Consider the following 20,606-nt stretch of genomic DNA (forward strand, 5'->3'; position numbering starts at 1 on the left):
CAAGGGGTTCATCGGATTGCATTGGTCTTTTGCTGCTTTGTAGTTACGGGACTGCGAAGGCGGACGGGAAACTTGCTCATTTGCGCAAGCGGTCATGGGCGTGAAATGAATAAAATATTCCCAAACGCGGTCAGGAAAGGGATTGTTACGGGGCAATGTACTCGGAGATCCGGCGTCGCAGGAAGAAGCCAGGCAGGCCATGCAGTCAGGGAATACTCTTGGGAATCAAGCAGCGCGAGCTCATCGCTTCCAGGCGATACAGCGAGGCATCCTAATCGAGCAGTGACTGGCCAAGTGAGCTAGACATGGGCTGGCCGTGGTATGAGCAGCATGCCTGAGGGATTCGGTGTAGTTAATCCATGCGTTGCCGTCGATGCTTCCATTTTCTGAGTCGGCCATACTTTGCCTGGCCGCGGCATCCACCAATCACCACGGACCCAAATTTTTGTCCCTCATTCCTGGTGCCCTGCGTACCAGCTGCTGGATCGCGGGGTCAACTCTTGACGATAAATAGGTACTTTCATGCCCTCGGTCCCTTGCCGCGGAGAGACAAGCAAAGCGGAGAGCCAGTCGGGCTCTACCACCTAATACCCCCTTACAATGTCCTGTGTCTGTCTCGTTTGGACAAACATCCTCTACGTACTCCTATTGGCAGCAAGCCGGCGTCTTGACTGCCGATTCTCAAGAACTCAACCGTTCATAGGAAGTAGGAAGAAGATGCCTTCAAGCGATGGCTTCAAGATTCCCTTGCTCCGGCCGCATCCTCCACCAGGCTATCAAACCTCTAATCTAACATGGCCCTGAGTACCTGGATCTGCTCCAGCACGCTTGATCGACTGGTACCGCCTTGAGAGTTTTTCGCCTCGACACTCGTTTCATATTCGAATGCCTCCGCAATGTCCGCTGTGAACCGAGAGTCAATGGCTTGCAGTTGCTCGAGGGTCAGCTTGTCCATCGAAATTTCCTGCTGTTCAGACTGTGCAACGACGCGTCCAGAGATGTGGTGGGCCTCTCTGAACGGGCATCCCCTCCTCACCAACCACTCTGCGATGTCGGTGGCCAGCATCGTTTTGTCCAGGGCAGCCACCATCTTCTCTGGCCGCACCTTCAATGTCGCAATGACCCCATTGGCGATGCCTAGACTATCCGACACAGTCTGAACTGAATCCAGCATAGGCTCCCACCCTTCCTGAAGGTCTTTATTATAGCAAGATGGCAAACCTTTCACGGTCTTCCAAGTGAATAGTTAGTAGCTACTCTCGATACGCTCCTAGCCAACCCCAAAGCCAAGGCAACTGGCTGAGATGTTAATATGAGGACTCACCATCATCAACCCAGCCATTTGACCGAAAGCACGCCCTGACTTGCCGCGCAGAAGCTCTAACGAGTCCGCGTTGTGTTTGTTGGGCATCAAGGAGCTACCCGTAGAATAGGCGTCGGCCAGGCGCACGAAACTGAACTCAGATGTCGAATATATGACGAGATCCTCAGCCCACCTGCTGATGTGGTTGGTGAAGATTGAGTTCCAGACCAGGAAGTCGAGGAGGAAATCGCGGTCGGCCGAAGTGTTCATGGAGTTCAAGGTGATTCCGCCGAACCCAAGCTCCTCAGCTATTGCGTTTCGATCGATTCGAAAGGGGTTACCGGCCAAAGCGCCACAACCAAGTGGACTGAGATTGACCCTTTCGAAGACTTGGCGCAACCGCTCGAGATCCTGCTTGAACGCAGCGGCATGTGACATCAACCATTGAGACCACCGGACTGGCTGAGCACGCTGGAGATGGGTGTATCCAGGCATGATGTAGTCGCTGAGGTTGTCAGTCAGCAGGGGGCCGCTTTTAGCCAGAAGTGAGGCTGGACTTACATTTCAGACTCGGCACGTGTGATAATGACCTTGAGGAATTCGACGAGTTGGCTGTCGATTTCGCGGATCCGATCGCGTAGCCACATGCGCATATCACAGACAACTTGCTCGTTGCGGCTGCGACCTGTGTGCAGCTTACCCGCAATGTCCTTGCCGATGACCTCTCCCAAGCGACGTTCGTTTGCCGTATGAATCTGGTCCATTGTGTCAGCCTCGAGAAGTTGCGTAGAATCGAGTGGCCTCTCACATCTTCGTCGTTCGGCATGATGGCGAAAGTTCCCTGTTTCCATTCTTCCATCACTCGGAGCAAACCACGCTCAATGGCCTGGAATTCGTCTTCGCTGATGATGCCAGCCTTGGAGTTGGCCCTGGCAAAAGCAATCGATCCAAGGAGATCTTCCTTGTAAAGAGCCTTGTCGTACCGGATGGAGGCATTGTACTTGTGCATGAGAGGATCAATGGCACCTGGGCACCGTGAGGTCAGTATACTATATCCGAAGCTTGTTTCCTAAGACATTCGAACCTGTGAACCTGCCCCCCCAGAGCATGCCAGCTGCCGGGGCGGCCACCTTTTGCTCAGCCATGTTGTAATTGTACCAATTGGCGTTCGAGAGCAACGGTCTGAGTAATCAATTTCGAAAAGTTTGTTGAGGAATGGAAGTTGGTCGATCAGTTGAGGGCACAAAAGAGTTTTCTTATTGTTTTGCTACCTAAGGAGAGAAGAAAATGGAGAACCTGCGCGGGGTGAGTCAAGGCTAGCGACGGATAAGATAATACAACGCAAGCCTAGAACCGAGCGGTATAACAAGGGAGGAACCGAACACGGGAACGGTTGGGCGGAGTTATGCTATTCCCACACGCCCCTAGCTTTCTTCTGACGTCAACGAACAAGAGGGGACGTGTCTCTAAGTGGTTTTCTTTCCGTGGTGCCCTTCTCGCGCGGTAACAACCTTGAGATGACCACCATCTTCCCCGCAAACCAGCGGCGGGCCTACCCTCGTCGGCCGTTAAAGTAACATGTTTCGGACAAGGTCGGCAACTTATTATTCGGGGTCCAGCTTCTTTGCCAAGCCCCTCTTCTCCGACCCAACCAGAACATTTTCTGCTAAAGCGAAACTGGCCGATGGCGGCTTGAGCCCCGCCAGCCGACTGCCCCGCCTCCTCTTAAGTTGCAGCACATCGAGCTCGCAACAGAAGAGGGGCACAAACCCTTTCTACCGCAACCAACTTCATCAGAACCGCCGGCTCAGCAACATGGCATCCACCAAGGGGTACAAACTTCTCTGCTTGGAGAACCCTCTCCTCGGTAAGTACAAGTGATATAAACATGAATTGCCCCTCCAATCGAACATTGCCCCCTCTTTTGGCCTCCTCCTCCCATCCTGACCGAAATGTCGGTCACGGAATCTTCGGTCATTTTATTTAGCTAACCCGGGGATGCTATCTAGACATCCAGGCCTTTGGCAATGACGCACTTCTCGAGAAGTACGGTCTCAAGGCCAATGATGCCATCCTGGCCGATCCTGAGAAGCACCTGGACCTCTATGAGGACCTCCTCAACAACTACGATGCCAAGCTGATTGCCGGCGGTGCCGCCCAAAACACGGCCCGCGGTGCCCAGTACATGCTGCCTGCCAACAGCGTCGTCTACTTGGGCGGCGCCGGTGACGACAAGTACTCCGCGATCCTGCGGGACGCCTGCAAGCAGGCCGGCCTCCGTGTCGAGTACCGCGTCGACCCCAAGATCCCCACCGGCCGCTGCGGCGTCGTCATTACCGGCCACAACCGCAGCATGTGCACCGACTTGGGCGCTGCCAACCACTATGACCTCGAGCACCTGAAGCGCCCCGATATCTGGGCGCTCGTTGAGGAAGCTGAGGCGTACTACATTGGCGGCTACCACTTCACTGGTACACCTCCCACCGCCGCCCCCTTAGAGAGTATTAGGTAACTAATGATCATTGCCAGTCTGCCCTCCTGCCATCATGGAGCTCGCCAACCAGGCCGCCAGCAAGAACAAGCCCTTCATTTTGTCGCTCTCCGCACCCTTCATCCCCCAGTTCTTCAAGGAGCCGCTCGACGCCTCCGCGCCCTACTGGGATTACGTGATTGGCAACGAGACCGAGGCGGCTGCCTACGCCGAGTCCCACGAGCTCGGAACTCAGGACGTCAAGGAGATTGCCAAGAAGCTGGCGAACCTGCCCAAGGCCAACTCGCAGCGCAAGCGCGTGGCCATCATCACACAGGGCACCGAACCGACCCTGGTCGCCGTCCAGGGCGAGGACGTGGTAAAGGAGATCCCGGTGCACGAGATCCCCAAGGAGAAGATCAACGACACCAATGGCGCCGGTGACGCCTTCGCTGGCGGTTTCTGCGCAGGTATCGTCAGCGGCAAGTCGCTGGACGAGAGCGTTGATATGGGCCAATGGCTGGCGCGACTGAGCATCCAGGAGCTTGGTCCTTCGTAAGTTTCCATCCCCAACCCAGCCAGATGAACACGAAGCAAATATGGTTACTTGCGTATCCTACAAGCTTCCCATCTCTCTGCCACTCCCTGTCCCTCCCTACCTGCACAACAAGAAGACGCTAACTGGGCCCCGAAACAGATACCCCTTCCCTCAACAAACCTACCAGCGCCAGTAGGGAGCGAGTGTGCGCACCGCTACCTCTACAGTGATCCAGGATTCTCTGAGAGCTAGAGCGTAGGTATCGGGCAGTTTTCCCTTAGTCACATCTCAAAAGAGAGAGGAAGTTCCACCTTCCGTATTTTGCAGAATAGGCGTTGCAGGCAAAAGGGGAAACATGGGAACAAATACAGGCATGCATGGTAGAGAGGTTTCAACAACGGCGAACCAGGGCGGGCCGGACGGACGGTCTGAATCTAAATCATGTCTTTTTTTTTTATGGCGTGTGCTTGTCGGGAGACAAATTCTTTCTGGCAATCTTTTCAACAGAGTCGAAACTACTCGGAAATTCAACTTGATGATATCCCCCTCAACCTCTTGCTACCATTACCACACTGCCACCACCTCTCTGTCAACGTCCAAAAACAATTACCAGTACAGCACAAGACAGAACAGACAAGGGTAGAGGGTGCCAGAGCAGAAAAAAAAGGTACCCGGTAGCTCATCCAGTTTCCATTGCCAAATTAATTGAGCTGAAATAAACCGAGCTGCTGCGAGCAGGACGCCGGGGTAAGGTTAGCATATGGGAAGAAAGTCTCTTGGCTTCCAACGGGTGCCCATGAGGCAAACCCAGAGAGAAGCCCTATCCACCTATCCATCCCGTGCATTATGACCTTGAAACCCCGGGTTTGTCGACCGCGAGGTGCCATCGAGCGGCGTATCAAAGCCGGAGGATGGCGCCTAAAAGTCGCCGGCCAGCTTATGAGGGGCTGTTCTGCTCTGGAAGGGACTAAAAACACAGACAAACAGGGAGCTCAGGGAGTCAGCCGCTTTGGGCGGTAGACTGAGATGCCGCAAGAAGCTGACTGTCTGGAGAGCCAGATGAGCCGGTCGAGAGATTCACTCCATCGACGGCTTCCTTCAGACTCCGTAGCAAGACTCCGTAGCAAGCGGTCGCCGGCAGGTCCATGAACTGGGCTCCTGCAATGGGGACAGGGGACGCAACGGTTGCGCGCCGTGGCACTCAAGGGCAGGATTCCGCGAGGGGGAAGCCAGCTAGAAGCGCGGGCTGAGCATTGGAGCAGGTGAAGATGTCAAGGCACGGCAGCCCCTGTGAAAATCAACGCTTGGGCATACCCTGCTGCATGACCGACTTCCCGTTAGCCTTCTCGCCTACGGTAGGCTGCTGCCGAATCGGATCGCCCCAGATGTCGACCTGCCCAAGAGGCTGCTGGGCAACCGAGCCGTTCCGCGGCTGCCGAGCGTCGGGCCAGGCGCCAGCGAAAGAGTTCTGCTGGATGTGTCCACCGGCCATGGCGCTAGCGTAGTCGGTCGCATATCTGCTGCCCGACGGTGATGGGATGGCTCCTCCGCTGTATGCGGCGCTAGCCCGGCTCGGCGAAGAGGGGGATTGCGCCGCCGGGAACCTGTTTACCGCTGCAGGCACACCCCAGGGGCTGTAAACTTGCGGAAGGCTTGACGCGTTGGAGGAGAAATTGAAAGTCGAGAAGGGCGAGTTGAGGGCAGCGCCAGTGGTGGCCGGGGGAACTTGGCCGTTGGCATTCTGCCAGGGGCTCGATGGGGGGGCCCAGGTGCTCTGTTGCGGGAGCGTAGGAGGCGTTCCAAGCGCAGAAGCCAAACCCTCCGCGGCTGCGTTGGGCCATGCTCCTGTAGGGCTGTACGCCTGTTGGGGCTGGCCAGCTCGGCCGGATGCCGATTCTGAAGACTGAAGCATCTCGGCCTGGTTCTCGACAGGCTTTGGCTGCCCTAGGCTGCCGTACCTCTGATGAATTTGGTGCGCGAGCGGGTTGCCAATGGTAGTCCCAGCACCGAATTGGGCCGCATTTCCAGAGCTTGTCGGCCGTGAAAACCCTCCGCCGTTCGCTCCCCAATTCGCGGCCATGGCGTTCGTATCCGAGCGCAAGGTAGGGTTGGCCGGAGGTTTGTAAAAGTATTCCCAGGGCAGAGTTGGGAATTTCTTGGCCCCAGCAGAGCCCGGCGCCGGGCTGTTTGAAGCGCCGGCCCCGAAAGCTTCGGCCACACCTGCAGAATCCATACCGTATGGGCTTGTTCGCGCAGCCGGGTGGTTCGGAGTCTTGGATTTGGGCAAGAGAGTCGATTCCGGTGGGTTGATGAACTCGTTCAGGATATTGAACATCTGCCTCTCAATGGGAAACTCAGAAACCGGCGCAGTTGGCGTTGGCACAACTGGGGCTGGCACTTGCCCACTCCGGGGTCCATAACCGACAGCATTTCGTAAATTCGGGCCATAAAAGTCCTGATCCTCGGAGAGTTCGTTAGACTCGCAAGGACTTAGGGCCGCTGCCGGAATCTTGGGGGTTTGTTCAAGGGTAGCAGGAACAGCTGTTGGTGTCAAATGCTGAGCCGGTGGTAGATTTGGAGTAGGCTCAGGCTTCCCTCTCTCAAGATACACAAACGTCGTGAGCTCCCGGGATTCTCTTTTGACTGCGGACGTTGTAAATGGGAACCTCGATTCTGGCATGGACAAGTCCAAGGCGCAGAGAAGGACGTCAAGTGCACGAGTAAAGGTGACGTCGTCCTCGATGTAGTCAGCACCAGCTACCTCTTCACGGCGTGGTTTAGGCTTGCGGGCGAAGGCATCGTAGTAGAGCTGGCAGCCGTCATGCAGGTTGGGTCCGTTGAGGCAGTCGATGCCCAAGGTAATATCGTCCTCGGGAAAGCGCCATGACACCGTGTTTCCAAGTTGTTCGTCACCTCCGAGTAATTCGAACAAGAGGGTCAGGGTGTTGCTTAGTGTCGTGCACATAGTTCCAAATTGCGGTTCGAGATGAGCCCGGAACTCAACCAACTGCGATCCGTAAGAGCAGAGCCAGGCCATGTAGACGCGCAGCAGCGTCAAGACACGATTCAGAGCAGGCGTGAACTTGGTCGTGGGCTCCGATTGGGAAGGAGTCGAGGTGCCAGTTGGGGTCTCTGCACCCATGCGCTTAATGATGCCCGCAATTTCCTCTCCAAGTAGGCGTGCGATGGCGGTGATGGTGCGCATGTTGAGGAGCAGGATAAACTGGCAGGATAGGGAGCCCTCATCAGTCCATTTCTCTGTGCCCCGGTTAGCAAACCTCAGCCATAAGCAAACGGCGTGTGAATATTCATACTGCTGATTTTGTCTTGTGCGGCGGCATATGCAGTGATATTAATGAGAACCATCTTGAGCATATCCAAGTCGGAGCCATATCCGGTTCCAGTCTTCATCGCCAGGCCGAGCCGATGGTCGACCTCACTCTCGAGCTCCTTTCGCTCAGGGAATTCCTTTCCTTGAGAATAGAAAGCATGGAGCTTAACGAACCAAGTCACCAGTGCATGCTTGGTGGTAATGTCCTTCCGTTTCTGGAGGTCACGGAACTCCCGCTCGAGGTTCGCTGACGCATTCGGGTGGGGAAGAGCGCATGCTAGGGCGCGGTACAAGTAGTACACCACCTGGAGATGGTCCTCGTTCTCGACGCAGATTACTCCGCACTGATGATGACCGTATCCAGACTCGGGGATCAGCTCGTTCGCCAAGAGGTAGTACGAGAGAGCGCCCTCCCACTTGGGGTCCTTGGTACGCAGGAGAGTGCGATATCTGGCCAGATCACCAAGATATATGAGGGTCTTGTGGCAGGATTGCTTGACAATGTTGTCTAACTGCGCCGCCGCAGTGTCGACCTTGTCTTTTTCTGGCAGGGGCATTGCCTCAAGTTCAGCCCGTTGAGCGATCCGCTTGAGGTCGGGGGTGTCGTAGCGTGCGCAAACCCGCTGCAAATAGCCCCTGTAGAAGTATTGTGCTGTTTTGAGGTAGTTCGAGTAGAGCTTCTCAAGTTTCCGCTTAAGGACGACATGGTCATTGCCCTGCCTTCCGAGCACCTTCCGGTAGGTCTTTGTCACGAGGGTATGGGTGGACCAGAGAACATTCTCGGCGCATTTTTCGTTCGCAGCACGGAGGTCGAGCCAAATAGTTTCGATACAGGCAAGACGGTAACTGGGTCATCTTGGTTAATCACCTCTACAACGAAGGAGCGAAAACAATGCGGTCGTTGACTCACTTCTGCATCAATTTCTCGACCTTTTCGAAACGGGCAATCTCATTCGTTCCCGGGCTGCCCTTCTGGATGTGCTCGAGTTCCTTGTGAATCGCGGCACGTAACTTCTGTGCGAGTCTTCGTGGTCGAGTTAGCAAATTCAAGCTTGTACGCCGGATGGCCGCCATACATGGTCGCTGTCGAGAACCCGCGGTAGGCAATCGTGAATAAATACAGAGCTGGGAATTTCCAGTTTTACAACAAAACACTCACTTCCAGGTATCATCGGTCGACGGTATGGCTTCAGCGGCAGCGGCGACAGTTGCGCCAGTTGCACTGGTTGAGGCCATTGTTGGTGGTCGCTGCCAATACAGTGCCCCGCAGACAGGAAAGCGCACAACCGGTATGAAACTGGAGAGGGAAGCGGCGCTTTTATTTAAATAGTAGGAGTCTGTGCCTATGGCCAAAGCTCACACGCAGCAGTTGGAAAGCCGATGTTGGGCCGGCGGTCCATAACTTGTTGGTGGTGACGCACTGATTTTGGCGTTTCGATGAGGGGTGTTGCTGGTGCGGCTTTCGGCGGGCGGGTTGGCGGCAGGTGATGAGCGCATTGGAGAAGAAGACGCGTAAATCACGGCCGGCGGGTGACAGGTTAGTCAGGGACTTGGTGTGAAAAGGGGTGACTATGTCGGTAAAGTAGCTATGCGAGATCAAAGAGGCGCAAAGAAAACACAAGACCGATTCCAAAAATCGAAGCAATTCGCAGCGACCCGCCGTGCTTGAGAACGACATCACATTGGACGAGAAAGTATCTCGAAGAAGAGCGTGGGACTGCAACCAATCAGCGGCACAGAGAAACACTGCTTGGCACTTTCAAGAGTCACACGTGGCGAGCGTGCAACTTTAAGCTTTCACGCGTCCCCACGCCCTCAGCAAGGCCCCTTGCTCTGGCCAAAAAACGCCGAACTTGAGAAGGAGAAAGAAATCAAGAAAAGAAAAATAACTATAAAAGAAAATGAGAAAATAAAGAGATGTAAAGAAAACCGAACAAATTCAATCAAATAAAAGAAATTGAGTAAAGGAGAAAGTAGATTTTGGTCTTCCGAATGGCTTTCTTTTTCTTTTCGTCCCTCTCTTCAAAGGTTTCGTCGGCGCCCGCACTTGGAGTTCGGCTTTTTTTGTCCACGGGGCGGCCCCTTGCCCAAGAAAGACCCCTGGCAATGAATTCACAGCCTGGCAACAGCCCACAATCAACATCCAAACTTTCTTGTTTTGATATCTCAGAGACTCTACAATTTTTGTGCCATCGAGATCGTTTGAGCGACCAAGTTTTGGCTGGTCACTTACCTAACAACAGACGGACCTGAGTTGCTAGAACTGCGCCTTCAATAGAACCTCAGCCTTGGGTGCTACAAAAACACAACACACCCCAAGGTCGAGCGTTTGTCAGGGGCACCGAGACATTTGAATGTAACTGCTCCTGGATTGAATCTGTTTTCTTCTTTTTTATATAAAGCCTGGAGAATGAAGCGCTCACGCGAACCTGAAGAGGCCCACCATGAGGAGGTTGCACTTGCAGGCCTCAACACAGCAGCACCCATCGGCGACAGCCATGGAGGGTTGAAGAACAATAACAGCGACGGCCATATTTCGCCGCCTGCTGCCAAGATCGCCGGGCTTGATTTTTCCGACAATTATGGCGACCGCAATATCGAGATGCATTGCTCGCTCCCTCCTCATAAGGAAGCAATGGTGTTCTCGTCGTACGATGCGTATGAAGCCCATTACAGGGACCAGCATACCAACCGCTGCGCCCAATGTCGCAAGAACTTCCCGTCTGCACACCTCGTCGCATTGCACATTGAGGAGATCCACGACTCCTTCGTTCAGGTGAGAAGGGATAAGGGAGAGCGTACTGTGAGTCCTGCCCCCCCCTCCCCCCACCTCCTTCTACCCTCGTGCGCACATATTGCCCAGAGTAACTAATGCTCTGCTGTAGTACTCATGCTTCGTGGACGGCTGCGACAGAAAATGCAGCACGCCGCAGAAGCGAAAGATGCACCTCATCGATAAGCACATGTACCCCAAGAATTACTTCTTCGCCATAACGAGGGACGGCATTGACGGCCGGCGGTCTCTTTTACTCGAAGACCGTGGCGGTGGTCGTCGGCAACAGAAGTCAAGCGCCGCGGCGGCATCGCGCCCGGGGTCACCGTTGCAAAACCAAAAAGGACACAAACCTGAGGCCGTAGAAAAACCAACTATATCAACAGATGGCCGTCCTACAACGGAGGTAGAACAGATGAACCCCGATCAACGGCCAGACGAGGATATGGAAGATCTGTCGAATGCCATGTCGTCATTAAGATTCGTTCCCATGAGCGTCCGGTTTGGACGCGGTGGGAAAGCCGGATTCGCTAAACGGTGACCATCTATCTGGCAAAAGGCAGTCTGGTTGACAACAAGCACATGAGCACGGAGACGAGACAAGAACTAGACAGGCATCACGGTTTGGAGACGGGACATACTCGCTGAATGGTTTTTGAGTGTCATTACTTCGTAGACCCAGATCCCCCGGCCAAATTCGGCCAGTAATATCACATCCTGTACCGACGCTGACCCCAGTGAGCTTGCTGCATCCATATGCGAGAAATAGACGGCGGGTGGCAAACTCTTACATTGTCTCTCCGCCAGTCCAAATAAAAATGTCCCAGAACCGGGAAAGAATCCCATGGTATCATCATATCATAGCCCACCTCCAAGCCCAACACCTTTCCCCCACCTCAATCAGTCGAAGCGCACCCCCTACACCCACAACTCACGCACTGCACGTCCTGGTCCTCCTTGAGCTGGGCCCTCGGCACGCGGCACACGCAGGTCGAGTTGAAGTTGGTCTCCTTGGTCTGGACGCAGCGCAGGCAGCAGAGCTTCTCGTACCCCTGCTTCTTCCACTTGGCGATGAGCATGGCGTCGGCGTAGCCGTTCTTGAGCAGCCAGTCGTACAGCGCGCGGCTGATGGCCTCCTTCTCGTAGTAGAGCTCGTACACGTAGCGGCTGCGCTGGTGCGAGATCTGGAAGATGGGCCATTGCGCCTGGTGCTTGGGGATGTTGTCCGTCGGCGTGTTTTGCGCGTCCTTCATCTTGTTGCCGAAGATGAGCAGGTCCTCCTCGATGTCCTCGAACCCGTCCGGGGGGGGCTTGCGCTTGGAGGAGGGGCGGATGGCGGGCATGGTTGCTTTTGTGTTCGGATTTTGCGTAATAGGTTGTGTGTATGTATTAAGGCCAGTCGACGGCAGGACGTTTACGGCGAAATATTGGGATATCGGGCGGCGGTTATGCTCTTCGTAGGTGGCAAAGAGGAGGGAAGCTCGGGAGGCATGATATGGGCCGGATTTGGGGATGCTGGGCTTGAAAATGACTAAGCAATGCCACGAGTTAAAAAAGCGGGTCTTGGCCCAGCATCATCGATGGGGGTGGTCCAAGCTTCCGGTCTCGACTGGTGGGTGCTCAGCAGTTGAAGCAATTGGGAATCCAACCACAAGACTGCTGATTCCCAGCCGAACCGAACGACACGCTACTCCGGCCGCGATGGCGATTTCACCGACCCAATTTGCCGTTACCACGAGGCAGTGTGAGTTTCGAACAATCATTATGCCCCCGCAATCGATCAGCGACTAACGACCAGCAGCGGCCAATTGGTCCGACGCCAAGCGGAGGGTGCTTGCGGCATATCGAGACTGGATCCGGGCGGTACGAATACCGGGCATGGTGTCGAGGAGGAAGCTAATAGATTTGCCTACCAGGCGCCGGAAATCCAAACCATGTATTCGATCCCCCACCCCGTCTCGGCCATCCGAACCCGCATGAGGAAGGAGTTTGAGCGTCACCGATACGTCAACAAGCTGCCCGCCGTCGATGTCCTCCTTTTCCAGAGCAACGCTGATTATCAAGTAAGAAATTCAATGGGGTAGATGGCCGGGATTGGGAGCGCCGGAGGAGTATGACATGCAGCCTACCGGCGCACGCCGCTGCCCATGCCCGCATCTCTCGAACAGCCGAACAGCTTTGCTGATACCTGACTGTGGTAGGAAACCATGAACTTCTGGCGCCAGACGAACCACCTCATGTCCTACTTCAAGGAGGAGAACTTCAGGGGAGAGAAAAGACTGCCGTCCGATTTCGTTACCGGGTTTCTGGAGGTAAGTTGGATATCTGCGCTTCGCGTTGCGACTTCCTACTTACACGTCTGTCACCTAGGGCCGCAACTAGGTCGAGCTGTCACATGCTCCTGATTCAAATGTATATAAAGCAATGGAAAATGAGAATTCCTACAAATCGTGATGGGTCTACAATACGCCCAAGAGTGCCCCTCTATTATGCATAACCAAACCTCGACCAACGCCCAGACGCCGTCCTTTAGTTGACACTGAGGAACTAGGAACTGCGAAGCCTACTTCGCCGCAAACTTTTCCCGAGCAACAACAAACTGATCCGTCACAACGTCACAGAGCTCCTGCAGGTCGCGCAGCCCCTTTTCCAACGCCTCAACCGCGGTCGTACTGTCTAATAAGGCGTCAGTAAACACATCGACAACCACAGTGCTTTGCTGTAACGTACCGAAAGTTTGGATTCTGACGTTCATCTTTGGCTCGGAGGGATGCGGGATTGCATATGCGCAGAACTCAACGTCGGGGCTAAGACCACAATGAGCATTTGCAACACGATGCTAGCAAGAGTCATAGCTTACTTCTTCATGATAATGTACCTGAGGGCATTCCCGAGGGTGTGGCCCTCATTGAGGAACTCGAAGGAGGCGGCAGTGGGTGTTGAGCCGGGGAGCTACCCGCTCGTCAGAATACAATGTCTTGACACAACCCCAGTAATGGTGAGACATACCAGTCTCACTCGTTGGATATCCTCCTCTATCTCCGCCTCGTTGTCCTCAACTTCGACCTCGTCGTTCTCCTCGTCCACTGACATCTCATCACCCCTCTCGGGCTGATGAGATGTCGGTGCCTCATCCATAACAACGTCGGATTGGGGCTCGACGGACTCCTCCTTCTTCGCCTTGGTTCTTGCCATTTTCAGATGCGAGTTTCTGTCCGTATCCTAGCGGTGGGCTTTTTTCTGATGCCGATGCCGATGTGGAAGATGCCGTCCTGCCTCAAAATCGAGTTTTGGTTCTGTATTAAGATCTAGAAAATTTTATTGGGTGCACCCAGCAAGCGGCCCGCTGAGGATGCCCCGCACCCCGCCAACTTGGCCTCCTGGTCGCGTCAGCCCTACACAGGAGGTTCTTGCATGAAGACCACCATTCGACAAAGCACGAGCCCTGAAACTTCCACGGCATATTCTTCCAAGGTCTCTGCAAGGATTCATGTTGAGAAAAGCGGTTAGGGTCAGAGATTTGACTCGGTCTCAGGATTACCCACACCACCATTATCTTCTTTCAGCGGCAGCGGCAACCAACGGGAGCACGATCCAACCCAACGGTATCACAGTCATCCAACGTCATTGGGACGAAGTTTGGCGAGCACATCGGAAAGGCTGCATACCACATAGTGCATGCAATACTGCCCTGGGAGATTAACAATCAGGTTCACCTCTGGGAGGACATCTTCTCGGTAGGTACCGATGTACGGGTAGTAACACGATCGCACAACCAGGAATCGTGTTGTCATCCCTCGTGTCTGCGAGTCAAGAGACTGTTCAAGAAAGAAGGAACTTTGAGCTCCGCAAGAGCTCGCATCGAGCTACTGTGTAATCGACGAAATCGCCACACTATCATGCCATTTGAGAGTCACTTCTACCAATTCTCAACTTTCCTCCGATCTCCAAAAACGCCCAGCGCGGCCCTGTCACCGTCACCGGCCGTCTCAGGCGAACCAACCACAACTCGATGACGAGCAGCCGATTGGCCCACCCTTTTCGGCGATAAAAGCCTAACCGTGTCCGTGTGACCTGACGCAAGAGGAAACTTGAGACCGAGAAGAAAAAGTATCTCGATCAGGAAAAGGAGTTGACCAGAGCCTGCGCGCCAATCGTTCGAAAAATTTCACCGAGCTCTGGGCTTCCGGGGATTCGAGACAGTGTCGGACACGGTGCGATTGCGATTTTCAGATGTTACAAACCAGAAACCGCCGCCCAAACCTTCTCATGAGTACGAACTAACTATCGAGCATGTCTTGCTTCTCCCGGGGGAGTCGACTCGCGCCACCCGCTCTCTCGCCATGTAGTTAGCCGTCGAGAGGTCAGCAAGTAGGTATGTAGTAAAAACACTATAATATTACTATGTAACTCAGATATTATCGTCTTAACCCGAAGCATCAAGACGAGACAGCCACCGCCGAACTCCCGAGGAACTGGCAACCCGTGTTGTTTGAATCTTAAATTGCTCCAGCAGACGGCAACCATGGTTCCGCAACGGCGATGCGGGCGATGCGACTTGAACTAACCATGTTTGAGAAGGCGGGACGAGAAAGAACACAGAGAAACTCTCTAGGCCGTGTCTCAGCTGGATCACAGAGACTCAGGTTTATGACAACTGCCAGCGATCATTTATCCTGTCCCGCATCTCGCCCGCGCCGACGGGAGGAGACGATACCCGCGACGGTAAAGACGCATTATTTTAAACTCTCGCCCAAGGCTCCTCTACTTCCGGCGACGTTCTCGCCCTCAGCAGAAACGAAAGTGGGGCGGCACTGAAAACGTCCTCCACGATGGAACTCTGCGCCCCTCCTGGAGCACAGACGAGTTTCAGCTGCTGGGGCTCGGAGCGCAAAGTGCTCTGCAGGAGCCTGGACGAGCATGGGTGAGGAAACGGTGGACTGCGCCATCCGACCAATAACAAAACAAGCCATCTCAATCTAAAACGTGAAAGAAAGCCCAAGGTCGAACTTGCAAGACTTTCTAGGCTTGAATTAAAATATCGGGATGCTCGCCATCGACAACGCCGCGGGGCACAGCAGGGAGCTGGTTGCAAGGCGGTCACGGAAATTCATCGACAGCTCGAAGACATCGATCGCTCCAGGGGTTGTTGCATGGGGCAGCTTCGGCCAAGACCTCTAGGCCTCCACTCAGCGCCCCCGACGGCGAATCTCAAACACTAGAACCACTGGATCGCAGTCATCCAGCTCACTGACACTTGTAACGGCGAGTGGAGAGGATGCATGTGCGGATTCGCCAGAGATCTCGCACGCGGGTGGCATCGCCCTTTTCTTGTGGTCTCACCTCTCTCATTACGAGAAACAGAACCGGGGCTCGGCGCTGCTGCTGGTTTCCAACGTCGCCGGGGTGTTCTCCCGGACATGTGTGTGCGTCGCGGCCGTCGCCCCTAAAAAAAGTTTGAGGTTCCCGCGTCTCACAGATAGCCCCTCATCATCCTGACTTCATTATCCTGGGCAACCCCTTCGGGATGACCCCTTGTCGAACATACTGTGCGGTCCACGTCAAGACTCGCCGGGTCTGTTACTTTAATAATAATTCCCCTCCCGCCGCACTGCAGGTTTGAACGGTTCCCCTCCCCTCCTTTCTGCAGCCGGTTTTCCAACACCACAGCCCTGCGGTTTGGCCCACTGCCCCTACCCAGTCGAGCAAGTCTACGGCACACATCTCCGAATATTGCTTCACACGCCCAGGATCATCCAGCCGCATCAGTCACACAAAACGCCACTCGATCACACCAGGTGCTCCCAAGCCGTTCATTTCGAGGATCCAGAAAGAAAAGATAATTCAAACGACGCACCAAAAAGGGTTTTCGAAGCTGTTTTTTGTGTGGTGTGCAACGTACTGGGTACCAAACCACCATCGGCCGACGAGCCCCGACCACGCGGCGAACCTACCTCACGCACCAAGCGCCTTCGAAACGCAGGGGCCCTGCAGGTTCCGTCCCCCCCCGGCCTCCTACTCGAACTGCCGAAAAGGGGCAAGTGCGGCAGGCGCCAGCAGAAGACATCCACTCCGCCCCTCCTGGTTCACACTGTGGCCCCAGCTTCCTTCTGACAGCCTCCGGAAGCGCCCATGCTGAAAGGAGGACCTTCGCTCAGGCGATTCTTCTAGATCGGTGCGGTAATCAGACGTCCCACGATTAATCACACACACATAACCGTAGATCGCTCGGCCTGAAGCGACCTCGCTCTCCCCACGATCTTCAACCTCTTCCATCCTTTTTTTTTTTTTTTACTGTTGTTGTTTTTGTACGCCTACGGACGAATCCCTCGGCGTCGCAACAGCAGACAAAAGAAGGGCCGCCCGTAGGATTTTTAGGTTCCAGGCCCAACACGACGGCCCCTTTCCCGCCGCCGCAACCTCGCTTGATCCGTTTGCGCGTCCATCCTGGTGGCCATCTCTCCTCTCCCGGCACATCCTGCCCCTCGATATTCGAGGTTTTCATCAAGCGACACTCCGTGGTCGAATCCCATCGGATATTTCCTCAAGTAATTTCTACTGCACGACACTGCCCGGAGCTACACACCGATCATGAGCACCGCTGTTGCAATGGCTCTCTCTCCGGCTCCCCACGACAGGCCGACTTACGGCTCTGACCTTCCTCCATCATCGTCAACTTCCCCGAGCGCACACAGGACAGCACCGGCTCCCCCGCCCCCTCCTCCGCCAGCGCCCTCAGTCTCAAATAACGCGCCTGCACCGCAACCGCGATCCGATAGTGGTAGTCCGAGGGGATTGGGTGCGACCGTGAACACACAGAGATCGTCTCCCCCCAGCGCGTAAGCAAGGCCCGATAGCATAAATGCGACCTCGATGTGTGTTTGCTCAATGCACATGACTAATACGTTGTTTGATGACGCACAGGTCCCGAAATGCCGGCGGACCGAAAATAATTGTGAAGAAGGAACCCGGTTCTCCCGGCATGCAAACTACCCGGCACCGGCCGCGAAAGCTCGATCTCTCTAGGAACACGAGCATCGTGTCTCCCGCCACCGGCCGTCCCCTAACCGCCCGCGATGGTTTGGGGATTCAGGAGGTTGGCATCGCGTGTCTGTCGCCGGGCTTCGTGCCAAAGGATGCCGCCGAGCAGGAGCAGCTGAATCGTAGTATGAATCTTAAGGACCAGCAGCAACAGCTCATTAAGTCGAGGTTGCACCAAAGCACGAAACCAGGAGACGGCCCCGACAAGGACAAGGAGACGGGCCACTTTGCCGCAAAAACGCCCGGCTTCGCCCGCAAGCGCGGCGCACCGCCTGGTCTAAGCATTGTCGCTCCCTCGCACGAGCAATTTGCGAATGAGAGAGTCATTCAGTCGGCACCCCTTGGCCAAACTTTCACAGGGAGGCACAACCCACACCCACTCACGCGACACATCACCAACCAGCCCTCCAACCTCGCCAGCACGTCGCACATTCACCATGTGCAAGCCACCCAAACGAATAACCGGCTTCCCCCGATCGCCGACGTTTTCGGCCAGGGCCTCTCGGGCCACCCCGAGTCGAGCGGCCACGCCATGTTTGCGAACCAAAGCCGCGCACCACTCCCGTCGCCCCACCACCCACCCATGCCGCAGTCCGCGCGCTCGCGTGAGTACAAGTCAGCCGAGGAAGCCCAAGCCGAGCTGGCCGGTGGCCGACCGGAGCTCCTACCAAAGTTAGTACGCTACGGCGGCCACCAACCCCCGACACCGCCTTCCCCCCCGCAGGCACCCCGGGATTACCCGCAAAACCAGCACAATAGCAATTCCCACAACCATAACCATAACCAACATCACCAAAACCACACCCACTACGGGCCACCACCAACCCATGCTGACTCGGCCCTCGCTATAACCAGCAGCAGGGCGCCCAACCACAATCACCAAGCCCCGCACCCCGGCCCCGGTCCGAGCAGTCCGATGGGCTCGAACAGCATGAAGCGGAGGCGCGCCGAGTATGAGGAAGGCAGCCCGCCATTGGGGAACGGCGGCCGCCCGGCCCCGGCCGCCCCCCAACCGCACCAGCACCACCCTCCGCACCACCCCCCGCACCAATCGCACCAGTCAATACCGCTACCGTTTGGCGTTGACGCGCCCCCGCCAAATGCCAGAAGGGGCCTGTTTGGCGAGGGCCGCGACAGCCCCGAGACTATCGAGGCGAAGAAGAAGGAGTTCATGAGCCTGTGCTCCCGCGCTTGGGACCTCATCCACTCTTGAGCTGGTTTTCTTCTGGATCCTTTCTAGGCCGCTGGTCAGGGGGGGCTACTTTTCATCAGTATGGTTTTTGAGGGCGGAGTGGTGGCTGTGATGGCGGTAGGACATACCATTGGTGGTGGATGAAACGGAGGGAAAGGAAACGCCCCGTTGGCTGGCTCGCTGGTTGGTCGGTTGGTTCTTGATGGGTTGTCTTTTTGACTGGTTGGTGGTTGGCGGCGTAAAGGACGGGATTTGCTTGTTTTCCAAGTGTATGTGGGGAAATTGTGATTACACTCTAGCTACATACCTTGTCGGGGGAGGTGGTTCGTTTTTGTTCTATGTTGATATTGATATTCCCTCACTACACTATCCCTCCCTTTCCCCGCGCGCCTCTTTTTTTTTACCCGCTTATTATATTTGGGTTTGCTCTCGTTTTTTTTCGCTGGCTTCCCCTTCTTTTTAATCAGGCATGGCTGGTATACTCCCCTGGTTGTCTGATGTTCCCGGTTGGTCTGGCTGGAGGGGGGGTGACGGGGAGTTGACGGGAACAGGCTGGAAAACGGAAGGACCGGGTGGTTTGGGGGACTCGGGCGGGAACCGGATTTGGGGGTATAATCATGTCTTTTTTATTTTCTTTGTATCGAAGGGGATGCATGGGTGTGGGAAAGAATGGAAAGCGGGGACAGTCTGTTTGACCCTCGGTGATGAAGGTTGGACGGGCAGCAAGAGACGGGCATGTGTTGTGGGCTGGCCGGCTGGCTGGCTAGTTAATTAACCCCTCTGCCTTTGAAGCCACGCCAGCATCATCATTCGTTAGCTTTATAAAGGGGGGGTAGGATCTAAAAGGAGGTGGATAGGTGAGGTTTGTTGTGTTATATTCTTGGTGTCTTATATATATACTACTTACTGTATACAAAATATCAAAAGTGTTTGTAAGTTTTGTGGTATCTTGTTGCCGGAGATGTTACGTTACGTATGTACCGCCAAACCCGACCGGTTTCTCAACGGAACCGGTCATCGTTTTGGGATTCCCGCCGCATCATGGTCTTAGACGGTTGACGATGCAGGAACGGCGGTGGGTGAAGACCACCACATCAAACACGGCTTTAGAAACATCATAATGGCCACGGTTCTGCACATGCATTAGATGGTTTAGAATCTGTCCTAGTTATCGACTCATGTCCATCTCGTCGGCTCACCCCCCCGGAATATTGTCGTCTGTGAGGCCTAGGTCTATCTATGAACGATACTCTATCGATAATGGGTATTATCGGCGGCTCAACAAATGGTAACGGCTCTCCAGCAGTGGTAACCCTTAGCTCCAAGTCATCACAGCAGCAGCAACAAAACAGTGACAAGCCTCAACCCCAAACTAGCATAGCAGCACCGTAGCTCCGATAGATAGCCCATGTATCATCTATAAAAGATAGTGCGAGGATAAAACGCCGTCAGCAAAATTGACGACGTTAGATCATATGATGATGCTTCAACCCCAGTCTAAGTTTCATAGATGTCCGGGGCATGCCGGACAAGGGCTAGGTAGAACATCACCTGATCCCCTTCCCTTTTCGCGGCAAAAAAACCATGACGCAACGACGGCGTGGCCCTACGTCAGGCCCCAGAGCGACGAGTTTCAGAACATGTGATGAGCGAATTGAAGAGGAGCGTGAAAGGGGGCGTGCCCAACCCACGATCGGGGGTGACGTGCTTGAAAGAATGCCCCCGATCTCGTGGCGTGAGCGTCGCCGTACACGGACGCATCACCTCATGGGAAGAACCAAGATGGCCGTATTATCCCGCCGGGGTGGTTGAATGTGGGCACCATCAATATTCGTTGCCAGCTGTATTTCTTTCACAGCCCAGAATAAACAACGAGTGCAAAATTAGGGGTTTCTAGCCCTAGGACCATCGCCAGGTACCTAGGTATATTACAATAAGGGAAGCCCTAACCCAACAAT

General features: G+C 54.9%; 8 protein-coding genes across 8 annotated transcripts; 4 read left to right on the plus strand and 4 right to left on the minus strand.

The window, feature by feature from the left end:
• Positions 1 to 543: 543 nt before the first annotated feature.
• On the minus strand, positions 544 to 2,664 carry F5144DRAFT_167923 (L-Aspartase-like protein). Its single transcript, XM_066782595.1, has 5 exons — positions 2,388 to 2,664; positions 2,112 to 2,329; positions 1,865 to 2,058; positions 1,325 to 1,808; positions 544 to 1,231 (listed from the first exon to the last, which is right to left on the minus strand). The coding sequence occupies exons 1-5, from the start codon at positions 2,446 to 2,448 to the stop codon at positions 785 to 787; spliced, it is 1,404 nt and encodes a 467-aa protein (XP_066644445.1). The 5' UTR covers positions 2,449 to 2,664; the 3' UTR covers positions 544 to 784.
• Positions 2,658 to 4,864, plus strand: F5144DRAFT_566516 (Ribokinase-like protein). The gene is made up of 4 exons (XM_066788558.1): positions 2,658 to 3,170; positions 3,313 to 3,774; positions 3,833 to 4,328; positions 4,471 to 4,864. Exons 1-4 carry the CDS (start codon positions 2,882 to 2,884, stop codon positions 4,505 to 4,507), a joined length of 1,284 nt encoding a protein of 427 aa, XP_066644446.1. The 5' UTR covers positions 2,658 to 2,881; the 3' UTR covers positions 4,508 to 4,864.
• Positions 4,865 to 5,403: 539 nt separating this feature from the next.
• Positions 5,404 to 9,053, minus strand: F5144DRAFT_167885 (uncharacterized protein). The gene is made up of 4 exons (XM_066782594.1): positions 8,802 to 9,053; positions 8,553 to 8,666; positions 7,626 to 8,488; positions 5,404 to 7,569 (listed from the first exon to the last, which is right to left on the minus strand). Exons 1-4 carry the CDS (start codon positions 8,876 to 8,878, stop codon positions 5,609 to 5,611), a joined length of 3,015 nt encoding a protein of 1,004 aa, XP_066644447.1. The 5' UTR covers positions 8,879 to 9,053; the 3' UTR covers positions 5,404 to 5,608.
• Positions 9,054 to 9,919: 866 nt separating this feature from the next.
• On the plus strand, positions 9,920 to 11,095 carry F5144DRAFT_168128 (uncharacterized protein). Its single transcript, XM_066782596.1, has 2 exons — positions 9,920 to 10,445; positions 10,528 to 11,095. The coding sequence occupies exons 1-2, from the start codon at positions 10,053 to 10,055 to the stop codon at positions 10,954 to 10,956; spliced, it is 822 nt and encodes a 273-aa protein (XP_066644448.1). The 5' UTR covers positions 9,920 to 10,052; the 3' UTR covers positions 10,957 to 11,095.
• A 216-nt stretch (positions 11,096 to 11,311) lies between these two features.
• F5144DRAFT_487070 (G10 protein) lies at positions 11,312 to 11,758 on the minus strand (the record flags this gene model as incomplete). The annotated part of the gene is made up of 1 exon (XM_066785586.1): positions 11,312 to 11,758. The coding sequence occupies one exon, from the start codon at positions 11,756 to 11,758 to the stop codon at positions 11,312 to 11,314; it is 447 nt and encodes a 148-aa protein (XP_066644449.1).
• A 256-nt stretch (positions 11,759 to 12,014) lies between these two features.
• F5144DRAFT_566526 (uncharacterized protein) lies at positions 12,015 to 12,852 on the plus strand. The gene is made up of 5 exons (XM_066788559.1): positions 12,015 to 12,159; positions 12,217 to 12,278; positions 12,332 to 12,478; positions 12,617 to 12,727; positions 12,786 to 12,852. The coding sequence occupies exons 1-5, from the start codon at positions 12,117 to 12,119 to the stop codon at positions 12,795 to 12,797; spliced, it is 375 nt and encodes a 124-aa protein (XP_066644450.1). The 5' UTR covers positions 12,015 to 12,116; the 3' UTR covers positions 12,798 to 12,852.
• A 93-nt stretch (positions 12,853 to 12,945) lies between these two features.
• F5144DRAFT_168175 (DNA-directed RNA polymerase) lies at positions 12,946 to 13,757 on the minus strand. Its single transcript, XM_066782597.1, has 4 exons — positions 13,425 to 13,757; positions 13,276 to 13,367; positions 13,146 to 13,222; positions 12,946 to 13,091 (listed from the first exon to the last, which is right to left on the minus strand). The coding sequence occupies exons 1-4, from the start codon at positions 13,608 to 13,610 to the stop codon at positions 12,979 to 12,981; spliced, it is 468 nt and encodes a 155-aa protein (XP_066644451.1). The 5' UTR covers positions 13,611 to 13,757; the 3' UTR covers positions 12,946 to 12,978.
• Positions 13,758 to 17,024: 3,267 nt separating this feature from the next.
• On the plus strand, positions 17,025 to 18,669 carry F5144DRAFT_591404 (uncharacterized protein; the record flags this gene model as incomplete). Its single annotated transcript, XM_066790270.1, has 3 exons — positions 17,025 to 17,153; positions 17,340 to 17,386; positions 17,442 to 18,669. 3 exons carry the CDS (start codon positions 17,025 to 17,027, stop codon positions 18,667 to 18,669), a joined length of 1,404 nt encoding a protein of 467 aa, XP_066644452.1.
• Positions 18,670 to 20,606: the final 1,937 nt, after the last annotated feature.

This window comes from Chaetomium tenue, assembly GCF_020726465.1.
Source record: "Chaetomium tenue strain MPI-SDFR-AT-0079 chromosome Unknown F5144scaffold_3, whole genome shotgun sequence".
Taxonomy (NCBI): Eukaryota; Fungi; Ascomycota; class Sordariomycetes; order Sordariales; family Chaetomiaceae; genus Chaetomium; species Chaetomium tenue.